At 38.1% G+C, this 17,846-nt stretch overlaps 1 protein-coding gene across 5 annotated transcripts in view; it reads right to left on the bottom strand.

Annotated features, from left to right (window-relative positions):
• LOC109411260 (nucleolar protein 4) overlaps positions 1 to 17,846 on the bottom strand; it is a 217,872-nt gene that overhangs the window by 7,230 nt on the left and 192,796 nt on the right. Inside the window, exons 6-10 of one of the 5 annotated variants that reach the window (XM_062851178.1) lie at positions 12,454 to 12,538; positions 1,680 to 1,748; positions 1,143 to 1,609; positions 919 to 1,071; positions 678 to 826 (exon numbers count right to left, since the gene is read on the bottom strand). In XM_062851178.1, coding sequence (XP_062707162.1) covers positions 678 to 826; positions 919 to 1,071; positions 1,143 to 1,609; positions 1,680 to 1,748; positions 12,454 to 12,538 — 923 coding nt within the window. Of the gene's footprint in view, positions 1 to 677; positions 827 to 918; positions 1,072 to 1,142; positions 1,610 to 1,673; positions 1,749 to 12,453; positions 12,539 to 17,846 lie in introns of all 5 variants that reach the window. The other 4 variants (XM_062851177.1, XM_062851181.1, XM_062851179.1 and 1 more) reach the window with 4 other exon arrangements.

Genomic DNA, 17,846 nt, shown 5'->3' with positions numbered 1-17,846 from the left:
AATATTTTGAAAATATAGTTTCAATGCTGATATTTGGTGAAACAAAACCCGATGTACATACATTTTTTTATAATCTGCTGGTTCAGAGATAGCGTGCGATAGGTTTTGTCTAGAAAGTAAGGGGCTGTCCATTAACCACGGTATTATTTCTGAATATTACAAAACCATCCTCGATCCTCCCTTACTTCAAAATTTTATAGAAGAAAAAGAATTATCGATTAGATGGCTGGAGAACATCCTTTACCTTCTTGACAATAATCTTCATAATATCTCGTACTACCGAAGCTTGAAGGAACTATCCTCTCACTTATTTTCTTCTAAGTAACTTTATTGAATTGCTAAACATTTGAGCTGATACACTGAGTTCGCGGGGAAAACCCAGTGTAAGGCAATAGTTGATTGGACTCCATTTCAAGATTTTGAAGATTTTGTTGAGTTTTTTGGAAAACTACCACAAACTCAAAACTTTGATAACTACCTCTCAACAATAATAGATAGAAGAACTTATGTATTTTTGGTAGTTTTGTGCTCTTTGGGCGATATTTTAAAATCTGCTGAACTACGACCAAGTTTCAGGGAATGGCCGATAACTCCCGTCTTGAAGAAGAGAACCAAACTGCCGATAATACCCAAAAGTCATACTATCTGCTCAACATTTTCATTAACACAATACTTACAGTTTCATCTGGTTCATATCCGGGGTGGTATTCTGTATAGGAGACATCTTAGGAACACTGGCCATGGGCTCCGTTTTGACTGCAGGTACTGCTTCCGTTTCGCACTTCAACGTCTGATACAGACTCGGTACGTTCGGAGGTTCAGAAGTCTAAAATAAACAAAACGTTAAACCATCTCTCCTACTTCAATACATTTAACAAAGCTTCCTCTCGACAAGAGCATTGGAAGGGGACATTTTACCATAAAACTTACCGCCGTTGTTTGATTCACCGATTGACTGATAGGTTCCAAACCTATTCGCATCCGTTTGGCATTGAGGCTCTCGTTTTCGCAGGCCAGCGCCAGAATCTGTTCAGCTTGCACGGAGGTCAAATGAGCCGGTGTGGGACGTGACTAAAATGTAACAAAAACGTTCTTTCAGTTAAACCTATCCACACATCCATACCATGTGCTTTACGATCAACCTCACTTACAGTGTTCTCCCAGCCCTCGCGAGTTTTCTTGTTCCTCCGGCAGGACTTCAGATAGGTTCGTATGCGTTTGCGAGCCCGTTCGGCAAACTCGGGGAACTGGCGGGTGCAGGAGTCAATTATGGCTTGGATCTTTTCCTTGGGTTGTTTAGAAATGGGAATGATGCGGTCCAAGTTTTCGTCAACAAACAACCGAACAAACATGTTAAACGCCTTCAGCCGCTCCGGATCGTTAACGGTGGCTTCAATGCGATCTTCTGAATCGTCCTCCGATAGATCGTCGTCATCTTTCTGCTCCGAAGAGTTCGTTTCGTCCTGTTGCTCAATCGGGGACGGCTGCTGTCGCTCAGGGATTGGGAGCTGGTTGAAGGAAGTTTTTGCGTTCATTGCCAGGGCATTTTGATACTGTTGCCAGAGATTGGTCATAGTGGCAAGATCTGGACCTTCAGTACCATTTTGAGCTGTGGGGTGATGGGAAAGATTAGTTTGTATGTGTTCAAGAGTACAGTTGTTCGATACACTAACATTTACCTGCCGCCGAATTCTGGTAGTTCCACGCCAGGAGCATCAGTTTGAATTTATCTGCGTCTTTGATCAAACCTGAAGTTAAGAGATACAAATAATATTTATTGTGGAATACAAAAAAATCCTTATTATGGTCATTTTTTTAATATGTAAATCATAGCATGTACTTTTTATTAGATATAGTGAGGTTGCCCACATAGCCGAGGCGGTAAACGCACGGGTATTCAGCATGACCATGCTGAGGGCGACGGGTTCGATTCCCGGTCGGTCCAGGATCTTTTCGTAAAGGAAATTTCCTTGACTTCCTTGGGCATAAAGAGTATCTTCGTGCCTGCCACACGATATACACATGCAAAATGGTCATTGGCAGAGGAAGCTCTCAGTTAATAACTGTGGAAGTGCTCATAGAACACTAAGCTGAGAAGCAGGCTTTGTCCCAGTGAGGACGTTACGCCAAGAAGAAGAAGAAGAAGTGAGGTTGTGTGCCTCTCTAAAGATTTCAAGAGGAAATCACTCAATGGGGTTTTCCCTAATTTAAAAAAAAATCGAGAAAATGCCACTTTAGGCGAAATTGATTAAATTGATTGGTGCGAAAGTATTCAATTCAACATCAGTAAATGCCGGGGCCCGTAGCGTAGTGGCTACACGTTCACTTCATGAGTGGATGGTCATGGGTTCAATCCCAGCCCCGGCACTTGCAATTTTTCGTAAGTTGCTCTTCCCCCCGAGAGCGGCTGACATCTGACCCTCTTCTGAGCATATGCTCTAACGGACCTGGAAACTTGGATATCGGCTAACGGCAACTCATAATGGACCCCCAGTCGGACTGGAAATGGAACAAGAGCCACGCAGCAACATCGTGCTCATCATTCTACCATGGACAGGGTAGAAAAGTGACAGCTGCACAAAGGCTACCCAAGCAACACGACTTGTTGCTAATCCAGTAACAGTAACCTTAGTGCAATTTATTCACTGTCCGTATTACGAACGACAGAACACAATTGCTTCTTCTTTGAAACCCAAAAAGCGCAGATTCTGAATTCTTATGCAACATAAACGAGAAGGAATGATAAAAAAGTTGGGAAAAGATTTTGTCCAGACTCGAACCATGGACACCAGGAGTATTATCTACTCACCTTACATACTACACCAAAAGCTCTGTGAGAGAATCGATGCTCAACGCACCATAAAAGCTACTGAAGTTACTTGTTACTTTATTGCACCTTCTTTGTCACAAGTTAGAGAACTGTCAAAATGAAAATACGCTCAAGTTTTCTGTAACGCATATGGAACCTAATCTGAACAAACAAACCAGAGTTAGATGTTTCATGCATGTTACATAACACTTTTAGTGTAAGCTGACTGTATTATCACTTGCGAGCAATATGTAAGCTCCGCCTCCATAGATCGATGTCAAACACGTGGTAATTTGTGATTTCTATGAAACAAAGCTGCAACTTTACGGATTTCGGAATTTAAATGCAACTCAAATGACAAGATGGAAGTTTCGTGTGCTTCTAGTGCAACTCAATTAGACCAAAGCATAGAAAGCCACAATCTGCATGATGTTGCAAGTGCTGCTTGGGGAACAGTTTGAATTAGAATTTGTGGATTTAGAATAGAATACATTTTGGCGCTGTACAAAGTGTAAGTGCAGCCGCCAATTGGAATCGCTCACGCAGTGCTCTAGTGGACAATACTGCCGTGTGCAGCATAATTGTTCCATGTTAATAGGGATTCCCATAGAACATGGGACAACTATGCTGCACACGGCAGAATAGAGCTGTAAATTAGGTTAAGTGATTGAAGTTTAAAAAACATCAGTAAAAATATAAAAAAAAAATCCAAGATGGTGGTCCACAATTGAAGTTGGTGGCTCTTTTGAGGAGTTTTAGGCTCTAAAACCATATAGTACAAGTATATTTGGTATACGATATATGTCCGGAACAGGGTTGTTAACGTTAATCAACGATTAACGCCGTTAACGTTAATTCTTATCCAAATCAACGTCAACGCCGGTGCGTTGATTTTCTTGGCAATCAACCTTAACGTTAACGGGTTGCGTTGAATCAACGTCAACGGAAGCCGTTGATTTAATCGTTGAAAACCGTGCGATTTATGCTGTTGTAAATTTAGGGTAAACGCGCGGGTATTCCGCACCACCATGCTATGGGTGACAGATACGATTACCCGTCGGTTCAGGAACTTCTCGTAATGGAAGTTTCTTTGGCTTTTTTGGCAGAGTATGTTCATGCATGCTACACGATACACGAATGCGAAATAATCATGGGTAAGGAAGTTATAAATGATCAACTGTGGAAGTGGGCTTGAAACACTAGTCTGAGAAGCAAACTTGGTCGAGATGTTACGACAAGGGCAAAAAAGAGTGAGTTTTTTTTTCAATTCTGGGGTGAATAGTTTTTAGGATGCCATCACGAGTTATTGTAAGATTCGCAATGAGTTTTTCGCTTTTCATAGTTTCTGAATGTTGCTAAAATTTCTTTTACTGTACCGTCTCTTTAGTCGAGCACAACCGCTAAGGATACCTTAGTGGTATAGGAAGCTCAACAGGACATTAATGATCAGGCTGCCGTACATACCTACTAGCTAACTACCGATCTTTTACTGGTTGTTGTTGCATTGCATTGTCACTGATCAACCACGTGTTACCAACGACTTCCTGTCAATCACAGCAGGCATGCATATGTCAAACGCCAGTGTCATTTGAAACAATTTCCTTATCAAATCCTATCAAATCTACCAATGAGTAAATTGATTTAAGAAGATCAAAAAACAAGAATTTCCTTCAAGATCTTTTTGAGCATTGAACATTTTTGGATTACAGAAGACATTTAAGATTCTCAAGAGCTCAATACCTAATTTGGGGCTTCAAACGAAACAAAAATGCTGAAAACTGACCGAGAGCTGAAAAATCAAGATTCGACAGTTGAATTCTCTCCAGCTGAACCTCCAAGGTACATCCAACGAAAATTTCTATGGAAAAACCTGTACATTATTGACCAGTTAGGAGAAATTTCGGGAAATATTTTTTTGCAAGTTTTTTTTTGTTAAGATATACTTTTTTCTATAGAACGTTGTATTTATGTATGATACATCTTCATTTGAAATTAGACATCAATGATTGAATTCATCCTTGGCCGAAAATCTTTTGAAATATCTGTCGAAGCCATCATGTTCCACTTTTTTTTTCATTTCGAGTTCCATCAAATTGACTTAGGTATATGCTGTCTTATATGCTTTATAAATGACTAAATGCGCTGACTCGTTACCCATCAAAAGGCGCCCATATTAGTGGACTAATAACTCTTCGCGCACTAGGCAAGGTTCCAATACGTCGCTTAAAGAGTTGCCACATATAATTTTGGGTTAGCTAATGGAACACGAGACAAATCTTATCAAGTCAATTTAGAATGGCAGAAATTATGAAGAAAATCTTGCATTTTTCGTTTTTGACTCAAGGCTAGCTCGATTGACGGTAGTTTTAGAGCTAGAGAATGTTATTTAAACTAAACCCTAATTCAGAGAAATTATCACTGATTCACATTTATAAATAAATAAATAAATTAACGTAAAATTAACGAAGTCGTTGACGTTGGATCAACGCTCTGCGTTAACGTTAACGTTGATCAACGCGCCTGAAAAATCAACGCAAAATTCGCTAATCGTTACAATTAACGTTAACGAATTAACGAAACGGCGTTAACCGTTGATTAACGTTAACAACCCTGATCCGGAATCCAAAAATGACGACCAGAATATCCAAGATGGCCGCTCAAAATCCACTATGAAGGTTAAGTATTTAAGATGTCGACTGCTCTAGGGAGTTTTAGGTCCTAAAACCATCCAATATGGATATGAAGATGTCCGGAGTCGAGAAATAGTAACCAGAATATTCAAGATGATGACCCCAAATACAATATGGTGGCTCACATTGCAATATGGTGACTGATTAAAGCAGCTTGAGGCTCTGAACCATGCATGTGCATATTTGATAGAGAGAAGATGCCCGGAGTCAAATGGTAACCTGAATGTCCAAGATGGTGGTTCAAAACCCGTTATGTCGGCTCACAATTTAAGATGGTGGCTGTATAAAGGAGGTTAGACTCTGTAACCACCCAATATGGATATAGTGGATATGAAGAAGATGTCCGAAGTAAAAAAAAATGGTGACCAGATGACAGCCTTAAATTCAATATGGTGGCTGTTTTAAGGAGTATTGGGTTCTAATACTATGCAATTTGGGTATATTTGTTATGGAGAAGATGCACAGAGTCCAAATATGGCGACCAAAATATCCAGGATAGTAACTCAAAATCAAAGACGGCGACTGAAAATTCAAGATAGCCACTGTTTTAAAGAGTTTTATGATCGTAACCCATACAATATGGGTACATATATTTAGTATGGGAAAGTTGTCCGAAGTTTAAAAATGGCGATCAGAAATGTTTCTATATTTGAAATAGCTAAGACATCCGGAGTTCAAAAGCTATGATCAGAAAATATTATATATAAGATCAAAACTCAAGATGACCGCTTTAAGATTCTAATATTATGCAATATAGTAGTATTTATTAAAGACCGGCGCGCTGCAATGACGGCGTTATAGGCGTAAATTTTTTCATTTCATTTTCGTGAATTGTTACTGCTAGTCAATAGAATGTCAATATAGAACAATTTGTTTTCTATATACAAAGTACGTACAATGTGTGCCTACGTTGTGCGATAGGTTTGATCGTGAGGAAATCATGGGTTTCAATAAAAACTCACACGAGAAATTCGCTAAAGGTTTTTGAGGACGTTCACCAGGAAATAAATAAAGGATTCCTCTGGGTAGATGTGCACAAAATCATACACCTGTCCTAAGAATATTTCTATCACACATTTTAGGCCAGTGTAGTACCGTCATGATAAAATCAGACCTGTTTTTCTTTCTGGAATAATTGCAGGAACTCTGTTTTCTGAGTTCGGCAAAAATTCCACCAAAAATATCTTCAGTAATACCTTTTTTATTTTTTTTTTCAGGAATTCATCATGAAAATCTTCACAGGATAGGATTACAGGTTTTTTTTTTTTCTCTAGATATTCCTCCGGCTTTTTCTCCAATTCCTCCAGAAATTTCTAAACAGATTAAAGGGTAGTTCCTCTAACGATTACTTTAGATGTTTCAATAAAGATTCCTCCAGTTATTTATTCAGTAATTCCTCCAATTATTTTTGAAAATTCTTCAGAGGTTCCTCCGGGTATGCATGTCAAAACTACTCTATCAAATTTCTGTAGAAATTCAGGAAGAATTGCAGGGAGGCTTTCTGAAACTTTTACAGGGGCTCCTCGAGAGGTTGCTGCAGATTTTCTCTTTAAATTCCCCCAGGATTCTTCTTAGGAACTCCTCCGGGACTTTCTTAGGCATTTCTTCAGAAATTCTTTTACAAAATTCTCAGGAGATTCTTCTCGAAGATCCTCTAGGGGAGTTTCCCACAAGACCCTTAAAAATTCCTTCTGGGCTTGCATCATAAACTTCTTTTGGAACTTATTGAAACCTTTCTTCAGGGAGTCCTGAAGAGTGCCTGAATAATTTCTGAAAGAATAGAAATTATTCCAGCACTCTTCAGGACTCCCTTGAGAGATTCTTCTAGGAATTCTTTTCGAAATAACTTTTCATTAATAACTGACACGATTGCATTTTTTGTATAAAATGTCATAAATAAATAAAAAAAAGATCCAGGCATACCTTCAAAAAATCATTTTTTTAAGAAATTTCTTCTGACAGTCTTCTGAGAATTCTTCCAGATTTAATCTATATTTCTGTTGCCAAATTTTTCTCCGAAAATTCCTCTGTGGATTACTTCAGAAATTGCTTTAAGAATGTTGGTCCACATAATTCTTCCAAGATTTACCTCAGAACATTTTCCAGGAATCTTTTTCTATCTCTAGCGGTTTCTTTAGAAATTCCTTCGGGGAACCCTTGAAGAATTTCTCTAGTATTTTTTTTTTGTGATACTTCTGTAAAAACCCTTCTAGAGATTACTTCAATTACCCATGACAAAATTTCTAAGGAGTTCCTACACAAACCCTTGAAAAAAATCCAAATTATTTGCTGTTATTTTTTGTAAAAATCTTGATGAATTTTTGAAGAAGTCCCTTGCAGCAATTAATGATGAAATCCTTAAACTACAAATGGAGTCTCAGGAGATATTTCCGAAGGAATTCTTGAAGAAGTTTAAAAAGGAATCCAGGGAGGAATTTCTGAAGTAATCCTTGGAGGATTTCTTCTAAGTAATTCTATCTAATTCCTGTTGAAATCCCTGAAGATATACTTTGAAAAATCCCTGGAGGAAGATCTGAAAGAATCCCAGGAAAATTCCTGAAATAATTCTAGGAATTCTGCTCCTATTTAGTTGATTGATAAATGTTTATAAATTCGGAAACCTATTTTTAAAGGATTCCTTGGCAGAATGTCTGGAGAAACATCTAAACTTCTGTAAAGGTTTCTAGACAATTTTGATGAGAAAATTCCAAAGGAATTTCTGTGAAGTTTAAGGAATTATTTTGGAAGACATCAAGATTTTCTTAACGAATCCGAGCAAAATTTCCCAAAGGTATCCTTGGAAGAAATCCTGGAGGAATTTTTAGACAAATACATGAAGGAACTTTCGAAGGAATCTCTGTTTGAACTACTACAGGAATCTCTGATTTTGATTTATCTTTATTATAGACTTTCAGCCCTTGGCTGGTTCGTCTCTTCAGGAATCTCTGGAGGAATACCTGCTGCAATCACTGAACAAAAATTGAAAACGAACTTTTGGAGGAATTCCAGGAGACATTAATGCGGGATCTTTGGATCGATTCGCAGGAAAAATTCCTGTAGTAATCTCTGAAGGAATTCGTGAAAAAATATCTGTACGCATTACTAAACGAATCCCTGAAAAGTCTAGAAAAAAACATTGAAGAAACGTAACGATATATCTGGAGACATCTTCGGGAGTGTGAAGAATTGGCAAAAAAAAACATCCCTGCAGAAATTTTTGAAGGGGTTTCTGAAAAAAAACCCCTGCAAGATTTTCTGGAATAATCTATGGCCTCTGGCATCTGATGGATTCCATGAAAAAAGGAATTCTTGAAAAACACTGAAGAAGATAAGTTGGAGATAAGTTTGAAGGAAGCCTTGAAGAAATCTATTGAAAAATCCCAGAATTTATGAAGGAATAACTATATAAAGGAATGCCTGGAGTTATCTCTGAAAGTGGATCTTCGTTTAAGTACGTTTCTGTAGCCTTGACATTAGGCTAACTGGAGACTCGATTTTATGTACATTTTTTTAGTGGTAAAATTTTTAATACCCAATCAGTTTAAAACTTGCAGTTTGTATTATGATGACTTATAATGCTGGAGTTTTCAGCTTTATGACAAGCGAAGTACTTCATATCAATAAATTGTTTTTTGGAGCACTCATAATAGCGCCAAAGCATAACTCATACATCCCTTTCTGATTTCAGTTTTTATGAATATCTGTCGCTCTGTCGATGCTCACGGTGAGCGGAGTATATTTTTACAGATCCCTTAGCGATAACAACATTTTTGCGGATGCATGCAAACTGCTCATTCGTCAGACTTTTCCTCAAAGCTTTCTAACAAACTTTATTGAAGATTTCTTATGACTTTCTCACCGAGAGATGTAATGTATTCTTGATTTGTTTGGTAGATGCCTTATACTATCATGGCGTGTACTCGGCCGATGGAATTCCAAAATTTGTATCAAATTCCATAGAAGGGTAATTCTAATGCTTCGGCAGATTTCTGACAAGAAGAATATAAATACATTATTTCCAGTGCTGTTATGGTAAAATCAGAGCTTGTTAGTGTGAATTCCCATGGATGAAATTCTGGATGAATCTCTGAAATAACCGCTTGAGCAATTCCTGAATGAACTACTGAAACAACTTATTAAAGAATCCATAAAATCCATAGAATCCTTTTGAAGAAATCCTTGCTTGAATTTTTGAAGTAATTCTTGGAATTTTGAAGAAGTCTCTAAAAATATTTCCGAAGGTGTTTCTGAAGAAATTTCAGGATGAATTTAAAAAAAAAAATATGAACAAAATTTACAATGAATTCCTGAAAAATCCGGAATATTTTAGGAATCTATGGATGAATTTTCTGAAGAAATTTCAGGAGAAAACCCCAGGAATACTTAACAAAACCTCTTGAGATATTTTTGAAAAAAAAAATCTTTTTTTTTAATGTATACCTGGTATTCCTCCTGGAGGAATCCATAAAGAAACTCCTAGAGTTACGCTTGGAGGACATCCTGGAGGAATTTCTGAGAAAATTCACAGAGGAATACCCGGTGGAATTTCTGATGAAATCTCTCTTTGAATTCCTAAAACAATCCTAGGTGAAAATTTATTTGTTAGCTTCTGAGAAAACTTTGAAGGAGTTCTGAATTGATGATTCTTAATGTATCTGTAAATCATTTTCTACAAAAATCCATGGAATATTTTAAAAAAAAGTTTATCGGAGATTTTCTAGGTGAATGCTTTGAACAATTTCTCGAGGAATCTCTGAAGAAATTCATAGAGATTTTTTTTTGAGATTTTTTCAGGAACTTGTGAAAGATTTTTAAATCGAATCCAAGTATGGATTTCAGCACGGGTCCATGAAAGAATCAACGAAAAATCTGTGCAGGAGCCCCTAGTAGAGTTTCCATAGGAATCCCTGCAGAAAATTCTCGAATAGATCTCACACATTTTTAAGAGTCCCTGGGGGAATTTATAAAGAAGTCCCAAGAAGATTTTCTAATAGAAATTCAGATTTACAAAAAAAAACAACCCTGAAGCAATTTCTAAAGCAAACCCAGGAGAAAGTTTTGGAAAAATTTTTTGGAAGATCGTTTTAGAAAATGCATAAAGGAATACCCGAAGGATTTTTCGTAATGGAAAGAAAACTAGAAAAGTCCCAAAAAAACAGAGTAAATCTCTGAAGGACTTTTCTAAGAAATCCCTGGCGAATTTCTGAAGAAACTCATACACAACCTTCTTCTGCTGCGGGAATTTCTGGCGAAATCCTTAGAAGAATTTCCAAAGTAACCTCAGTACATTTTTTTAAGCAATAGTTAAAACCCTGGAATAGTTGCTGAAGGCTTCTCTGAAAGTTTGATTAAAGGAATCTCTGCAGAAATTTTTGAAATCTTTTGGAATAAATTTCCCAAGATTTTTTTAGGTAAATTTTCTAAAGAAATCTCCAATAGATTCTCCAAACGAATGCCTAAAGAAATTTCTGAATAAATATTCAGAGCAATTTCTGAAAAAATCTCTGAAATGGTTTGTGAAAAACTATGGAGGAATTGGTTACGCATTTCATGCCAGATTTCATAAGAGAAATCTTTGTAACACCTCTGCTCTGGAGGAACATATGGAAATTTTTTTGGAATAATCTGTAACATGATGATTTGATTTCGAAAGTTTTCTTCGGAGATCATCGTAATAAAGTTGAAAGTAAGTGAACCATGTACTTTGTTTAACACCACAGAGGTGCAACAAAAGGCGGTCGAGCAGATAGCGGTACAAACCTACACTACTCGTACAGAAAAATCATTCGGCAAATACAGCGCACCTAGTACCACGCTCCATCAAGTGCTTGTCACGAACCTCTAAATTTTCTGAAGAAACCCCTTAAGACATTTCAGAAAGGATCCCTGGAGGTATATCTGTAGCAATTTGTGAAGGAATTTTTTTAAAGCAATTCATAAAGGAATTTCAGGGCAAATCCTCTGGAGACATTTTCAAAGATTTTCTTTAAACTTCTGTTATTTCTGAGAGCAGATTACATAATTTTGTTATAGTCTTGTTATGTGCTCGTGGTCTGGCACAATTAAAGTATCAGTAGTTATTGATAGTTTCAAATAGTATCATTACTGAGCTGAGAATTAGGTTCAATCCAAGTTGGAATAGGATGCCAACAGAAAGAACCCAAGCAGCACCTGCAACATCATGCAGATTGTGGCTTTCTATGCTTTGGTCTAATTGAGTTGCACTAGAAGCACACGAAACTTCCATCTTGTCATTTGAGTTGCATTTAAATTCCGAAATCCGTAAAGTTGCAGCTTTGTTTCATAGAAATCACAAATTACCACGTGTTTGACATCGATCTATGGAGGCGGAGCTTACATATTGCTCGCAAGTGATAATACAGTCAGCTTACACTAAAAGTGTTATGTAACATGCATGAAACATCTAACTCTGGTTTGTTTGTTCAGATTAGGTTCCATATGCGTTACAGAAAACTTGAGCGTATTTTCATTTTGACAGTTCTCTAACTTGTGACAAAGAAGGTGCAATAAAGTAACAAGTAACTTCAGTAGCTTTTATGGTGCGTTGAGCATCGATTCTCTCACAGAGCTTTTGGTGTAGTATGTAAGGTGAGTAGATAATACTCCTGGTGTCCATGGTTCGAGTCTGGACAAAATCTTTTCCCAACTTTTTTATCATTCCTTCTCGTTTATGTTGCATAAGAATTCAGAATCTGCGCTTTTTGGGTTTCAAAGAAGAAGCAATTGTGTTCTGTCGTTCGTAATACGGACAGTGAATAAATTGCACTAAGGTTACTGTTACTGGATTAGCAACAAGTCGTGTTGCTTGGGAAAGAAATAGGTAAATAGGATAAAAACATATCAACTGGATCGAAGACAGGTACCCCACATCAAAAACATTACTTCATTCATAGATAAATATTTGAGGATCTTATGAGAGAATGTTAATATTACCTGCATATGCATCTTCACCGGCTGCAGCTCCAGTTGTGCCATTGTTTTCGGGTGTTTCGTTGTTAAACGGCATAGATAATGAGTCCTGAAAAAGAATGATAGAACGACCGGTTAAGTTATTGCTTAATGTCATGTCATACAGAAGTACAGAGCAAGAACTCCAGAACATTTATGTTAAAAATGATGAATTCTAACACGCTTTCAACGCATTTAGTAGTGAACGAATTTCAAAATGATAAGATGAATTACATGTTTAGAGGATGATAAAAAAAATTCTACTTCTGTGTGTCTTATCATGAACCATTGAGAACACTTCAGATGGCCAGTGAAACTGGACGAAATCGCAATATGCGGCGGAGGAACGGACAGCCGGACGAGATGATTTCATTGACTTCGCATATATTTCCGGCGACTGATGACGACGACAGCCCGAGCAGGCAGTGCGTAAATAGCGAGCATGCTGCTGATAGCGCGACTGGAATGGGTGAAGAAGATGAACGAGATGTTCAAATTAGAGTGTGCAGCACCGCATACGCAGCAGGAGGAAACTGGTGCCGTTCGGTGGGATGAGTGGACCATTCTGTGCGCCCCCTTGGGCTATTTGGTTCGGGATCAAAAGCAACTGCAATTGCACCGCCACGCAGCCATTGGTGATTAAGTGCGTTGCATGGGAAACTGAAGGGCGCTGTTGGTTGGGAACGGCAACGGATGCATCTGGAGGAGCCTGTGGGTGGTGCAGTGTGCACCCTTCGCTCGGATGCTACACCGCAGTCGACCGAGAGTGGAAATCGATGTTTGTGCCTTCATTGCAGGAAAACAGGCAGCTTATGTTGGATGTGTCGAGTGGAATGGGAAATTCGAAGGATGTACGGTTGTTCTCCCTCTAAATCTATCCCATACAGTGGATACCATCGAGGGTGAATCGATTCCTACATGGCACACGTCTGTATTCGGGAGCGCCAAACGTAAAAAGAAATACCAAACTCGGCGTAGATAATATATTATTCTGCGTTCCCTGCCTAGGACTGAACTACTCAGCACGAAAATGCTGCTCGACACGGGACCATGGGGAAACGACGACGGGTGCGTGAGATGGGATGAGTTCAATACATATAATCCCCATCAACCACCCACTATTCGGACATGTCCTCGATTCCGCTGTCACCCCCGTGTCAGAGCGTGGACCCGAAAGCAACCCTCGCAAAATATAATCACTCTCGTCTCCTGAAACTTTAGCCTTTATAAGAATTTCCCAACCCCTCGAGTGCTACCCAAAACTCCTTCCGTTGCACCTCACTCCCACGGCGACCAACAAAACCGTACCGCCAACCGCCCCCGTAGCAACTATTCTTCGGTCCTTCCAACTTTTCGTCTTACACAGGGATACCATCGGAGTGGCACCAAGAACAAAACCTTGGTCCCCTCGTTGTTTTTTTCTTCGTTCCATCGTCAACGTCGACATCATCCTCATCTTCGTAGTCGTCGTCGTCGTCGTCGTATTCTTCGTGTTCTTCCGCTTTTGCAGGCTCCCTTGTCATATCCCCAGGTCTTCTTTCTTCGGCTTAAGATTAATTAATTTTTATATTTTCAGCCATCAGACAGCACAGGAAAAAGGATCGCTCGAAAAGGGTATCAGTAATGGGGACTGATGCCGGGGAGAGGGAAAGTGGTGGGGGGAAGAAATGCGGGTACGGCGGAAATGCCGGACGGTTCCTTGCTAGAGAACTCCAACCGAGAGCCAAGATAAGAAAATGGGAAAAAATGAGCGTTGCGTTGGGGAGAGGGTAGGGTGAAGGGATGGGGATAAACTTAGATGAGGAAGCTGGGAGGAAAATTCGATTCGGACTTTTTTCGACGTTGGCTGCCGGCAGCTTTAGCCGTGTATAGAACAGGGTTTTCCAACTGATTGCAAGATATGAAGATTAGGTTTAAAAGCTTGAAGTTTGGATGAATAAATAGTGCTCCCAAAAACGATGTTCGAAAGTCAAGTGCGCGACCCTTAAGGCAGTATTTTTATAATACGTTTCGATTTTCTAAAACAAAACACGTAGAGGCTTTGCCAGGGCAATTTTTGAAAAATAACCGTATAAATCGTAATACTTTTTTCAACTACCGATTTTTCCAGTATTTTGGTATTTTTCTATGTACCTCTAAACGTTCTTGAAGGGTATCGGTATTGCGCTTATGTTGATTTCAGAACCGATTTTGTGTTAATGAAGTCTTTTTTCAGCATTTTTCAGCAAAATCATCTGAAAAAAATCATGTACTGTTCTTATTTTCAACAACAAAAGAAATATCTCATTGTACTATTTATAGGGTGACGAAGGGTATTATCGGCAGGTTTGAAATTTGGGCATATAAATCAGCTTGGTTGGGAAAGATTTGAGGCCAACTCTGAGACCTAGAGGTTTAAAAAAAAACCATGACGAAGAGAACAAAACTGCCGAAAATACGTACGTCCCCTATTATAAATTTCTGTGGAAAAAAGAGTTGAATTATCTTGTTTTCCTCCGGAAGTTTCTTCAGAAGTCAATTAGGAAACTCCCCCCAAGAGCTGGTTCGAAAAATGCTCCAGTATTATTCTCTCGGATTCCTTCAAGAATTTATTTTAATATATCTCCAGAAGATCCCACGGAAATTCCTCATAAAGTTCGTTTGGCAGTTTATCGGGTATTTTTCGAAGAAACAGTTGTGAAATTTTTTGAAGGAAATCTTCCAGAAAATTCCGAAGTAACTTGTTTAGAAAGTTATACCACAGAGCAGGAGCACTGCCTCTCTGTGGTTGGCAATAAACCTTAACCTTAACCTTAACCTTAACCTTAAACTCCGGGAGAAATACACAACGTGGGACCTGATCAACCGCTGGACCCAAACTTGGTCCAGAAGCGCATTCGTTGAGAAATTCCAGGAAAAAAATATTCTGAAGTATTTTTAAAAATACCTCCTTGAGAAATCCCCGAAAGAGCTACTGGACAAAATCTCATTGCAACTTTCTTAGAGACAGCCGAAGGAATGCCTGAAGTATTTTACGAAATGGTTCCTAAAAAAATTGGAGGCACCCCCAAAGGATTTTTGGAGGAACTATTGCCCAAATAATTAATTGAATCGTGGATCATCTGCAGGACTCGTAGATGATTCTTCTGAAGGATCTTGGATTGAAATGGCTAAGTAGTCTTTAAATTACCGATTGAACTCATCAATTGATCTGCCAAAAGATTCTTCTCTAAACTTTCCAAATATTTTTTTGGGAGAATTTTCGAAACAAGTGCTGGGAAATTGCACAAAGATTTCCTAAAGGGTTCTTATTTAATGCCAAAGTCTACTGTAGAACTGCAATTAATTTCCTGAAGAAATATCCAATTTACTTCCTTGACAATTTTTGGTGTAATTTTGAGATTTTTTTCCGAAAAAAAAATTGATTCGTACACTTCTAAATATACTCTTTGAGGAATACCTAAGATATTTCCGACTAACTCCAGAAGGAATTTTTAAAATAACTTATGGAGAAGTGCCCGAAAAAACTCTCCTGGATTATTTTTCATTAGAATTTCATGGGGAATTCAAGTAGGAATTTCAGAACTCCTCAAGATTTTTTTGTAGAGTTTCTAGATTAACTCATGGAAGGATTCTCGAAGAAGTTTCTGGAGGAGTGATATACGAAGCTTCTGGATAAATTTGCAAGAGTACTTTTGAAATAGTTTCCGAAGAAACTTTTCCAGAAATAATCAAATGCACTCTTGAACAAATTCACGAGAAAATAATTGTAGGAAATGCTGAGGGAACTTCAGGAATATTCCCTTTAGGAATTTTCCAAATTTCCTAGAGAAATTTTCATAGCTGCTCCATAAGGATTCTTGGGAAAAAAATCCGCAATAACTTCCAAAGAATATTAAAAATACTGGTGACACTCTCAAAAGAAATTCCAGAGGAACACCAGAAGAAAAACTAACAGAGAATTATACAAATAAATTCCTGGAAAAAATGCTATCCAACTTCAAAGAATTTCTGCAGAAACTCCTGGGAGAAGTGAAAGCTCTAAAAAATATTGCAAATCAATTCTTAAAGGGATTCCCGAAGAAACTTTCGAATGAACTTCGTTAGGAATCCTCAAATTCAGCAAGATCTTCCAGAAACGTTTCCAAATTTACTCCTGGAGAAATAATTGGTGAAAGATTATCATGGAGAAGTATTCGAAGGAACTCTGGAAAAAATCGCAAAGGAACTTCTGAAAGAAATGTTGAAGAAAGATATAAAGAATTTTGAAGAACTGTCAAAAGAGTTTTCGTACTCCTACTGCAGGAATTCCCGAAGTAGCTCCTGAAGTAATTTTGGAGAAACTTCTATAGAATTTTACGAATGATTTCCTGGAGAAGTTATTGAAAGAACCATTAAAAAATACAAAAGAGCTTCTGCAAGAATTTTCTAAGACACTTACTTAGAAGAACTTCCATATGAACTCCCTGATAAATTTTCGTAAAAAAGAAGTCCTAAATGAACTCCGAATGAATTCATGGAATAGATAGAACTTTTAGAGGAATTCTCAAACAAACCCTTGTCAAATTTTCTGAAGTAATTTTTGGAAGCATTCTCGAGGAAACTGCTGGAAGAATCGTTGGAGGAAATCCTTATAAAATCACTGAAAGTCTTCATGGAGAAATATTCTAATACTAGCTGCCGAAATTTAAATGCTGGTTGAATAGGAACACTCGTGAGTCTTATTAAAAAAAAACACATTTTTTGTTGCGCTACTGATTACTGGTTGTTCACTCCTCACTTCGTATTTTCCACTCCTCAGTGCTTCAAACTCCTCACTTTTATTTTTTTATTTCTCATTCCTCACTGCTAATTACTTACTTCTGAACCTAATACTGCTCACTTTTCTATCACCATTCCTCATTGTTTCCAACTTCTCGGTATTCACTCTCATATTTACGGCGTGAGAGCTCTTATATTATCAAACAAGTTATATTATGCTACAAGTTTGCTTACCAATACATTTTCATATTAAGCTTCTGAAATGAGTTATAGGCAAATGAGTCAAACGATTTTCAGGTAATTCAAAACATCCTTCACTCCTCTTTTCTCACTGCGCACTTTTTCCCATTATTCACTTTCACTGCTTATTGTATAGAGTTTACTTCTCACCTCTCGCTATTCACTACTCACATCTCACTCTGAATTTTTCACTTCTGAAACCTCACTCTTCACTGCTCAATACTGAGTTATCACTCTTACTAGTCATTCTTGACTCCTCACTGCTCACTTCTTCACACTCCTCACTGATTCACGCTCTCCACTTTTCATTTCGCTATTCGTGCTTCTCACTTCTCAATCTTCACTATTCACTGAACATTCTCTACTAATTATAGCTCACTCTTCACATATCAGTCTAC

The sequence above is a fragment of the Aedes albopictus genome, chromosome 2 (assembly GCF_035046485.1).
Source record: "Aedes albopictus strain Foshan chromosome 2, AalbF5, whole genome shotgun sequence".
Classification (NCBI taxonomy): domain Eukaryota; kingdom Metazoa; phylum Arthropoda; class Insecta; order Diptera; family Culicidae; genus Aedes; species Aedes albopictus.
The sequence above is the reverse complement of the archived record's forward strand: the minus strand, read 5'-3'. Positions and strand labels throughout refer to the sequence as shown.